The sequence below is a fragment of the Rhea americana genome, unplaced genomic scaffold, assembly GCF_003343005.1.
Source record: "Rhea americana isolate MKP2758 unplaced genomic scaffold, rheAme1 scaffold_272, whole genome shotgun sequence".
Taxonomy (NCBI): Eukaryota; Metazoa; Chordata; class Aves; order Rheiformes; family Rheidae; genus Rhea; species Rhea americana.
In genome coordinates this window covers 794,623-795,640 of record NW_028186393.1, presented here as the reverse complement: position 1 = coordinate 795,640, position 1,018 = coordinate 794,623, and the positions used below count along the sequence as shown (strand labels likewise).

The 1,018-nt window shown below is 44.1% G+C and overlaps 1 protein-coding gene across 1 annotated transcript in view; it reads right to left on the bottom strand.

Moving 5' to 3' along the window:
* Positions 1 to 1,012, bottom strand: part of DPH5 (diphthamide biosynthesis 5) — a 20,134-nt gene extending 19,122 nt beyond the window's left edge. Inside the window, exon 1 of the mRNA XM_085308270.1 lies at positions 796 to 1,012. Coding sequence (XP_085164396.1) covers positions 796 to 930 — 135 coding nt within the window. The 5' untranslated portion in view covers positions 931 to 1,012. The remainder of the gene's footprint in view (positions 1 to 795) is intronic.
* Positions 1,013 to 1,018: the final 6 nt, after the last annotated feature.

Here is a 1,018-nt window from a genome sequence, read left to right as displayed (position 1 = left end):
AAAAAAGCCATAAGAAAACCCCAGCATAACACTGACTTCAACCTAAATAGCACACGTTGCGATACGTGCATATAGCTATGCATATATATACCTGAAGCATTATAGCTATACTCCTTCGACACCCAGTTAACTTACATGTGGAACAAGGATCTCTGTTCTGTGAGCAGACAAGCCCCTTTTGGTAGTATTTCAACATTATCTTTCTATGACCAGCAGACCCATGAGAATTGCGATTCTTAGGGTTTTTTACTACTATTATCTTCCACAAAACATATTTACTGACAGAAACTTATCTCTACATCATCACATAGCCCACCTTAGACTAAAGCTCATTTTCTGTTCTGTGAAACTTAACATGGTGAGACCACCTGGCCCACAAAGAAGCATGAAAATCTAAGGTGCTCAGATTATTACTCCCAGAAGACACCATAACACATTGGGCAAATACAGAAGTTCAAGGCACCAGAAAAAGTTTGTTTTTTTTTAACCAAATCACACATTTTTTCTAAGCAAGTTCTTCAATATTTCAGACTATCATTATCTTTATATAATTTGAGATGAAAATAAGTGTCAAAGTATGAGTATTACTTGTAAAAAGGCCCAGCCTTCTCACAGCATGAGAAAACAATTCCTTCTATAAAATACAGCACATACAGGACACATAGATTCTCTTTATGAGAACACAGACTATTATCTTTTCCTGTTGAAGTTACTGACCTACCACTCTCAGCACTCTCCTTAACATGCCCCACGAGACACCTCAGAGCTTGGAGAGGCAGCAGTGGCCAAACCTACCAGCGCTTCCTTCCCTACAGTGAGGACGGACGTGTAGGCCTCCAGGTACACCCTGCGGCACTGCCGCACCACCTCCAGGCCTTTCACCGTGATGTCCTTGGCATCCCCCAAGCCCAGTCCGACCAGGTACAGCATGCTGAGGTGAGAGCAGCGCAGGTGCCGGGTACCAGCGCTGCCACCTACCACGGGAGGGAAACGAGCATCAGTCGGGGCGAGGCCGGAG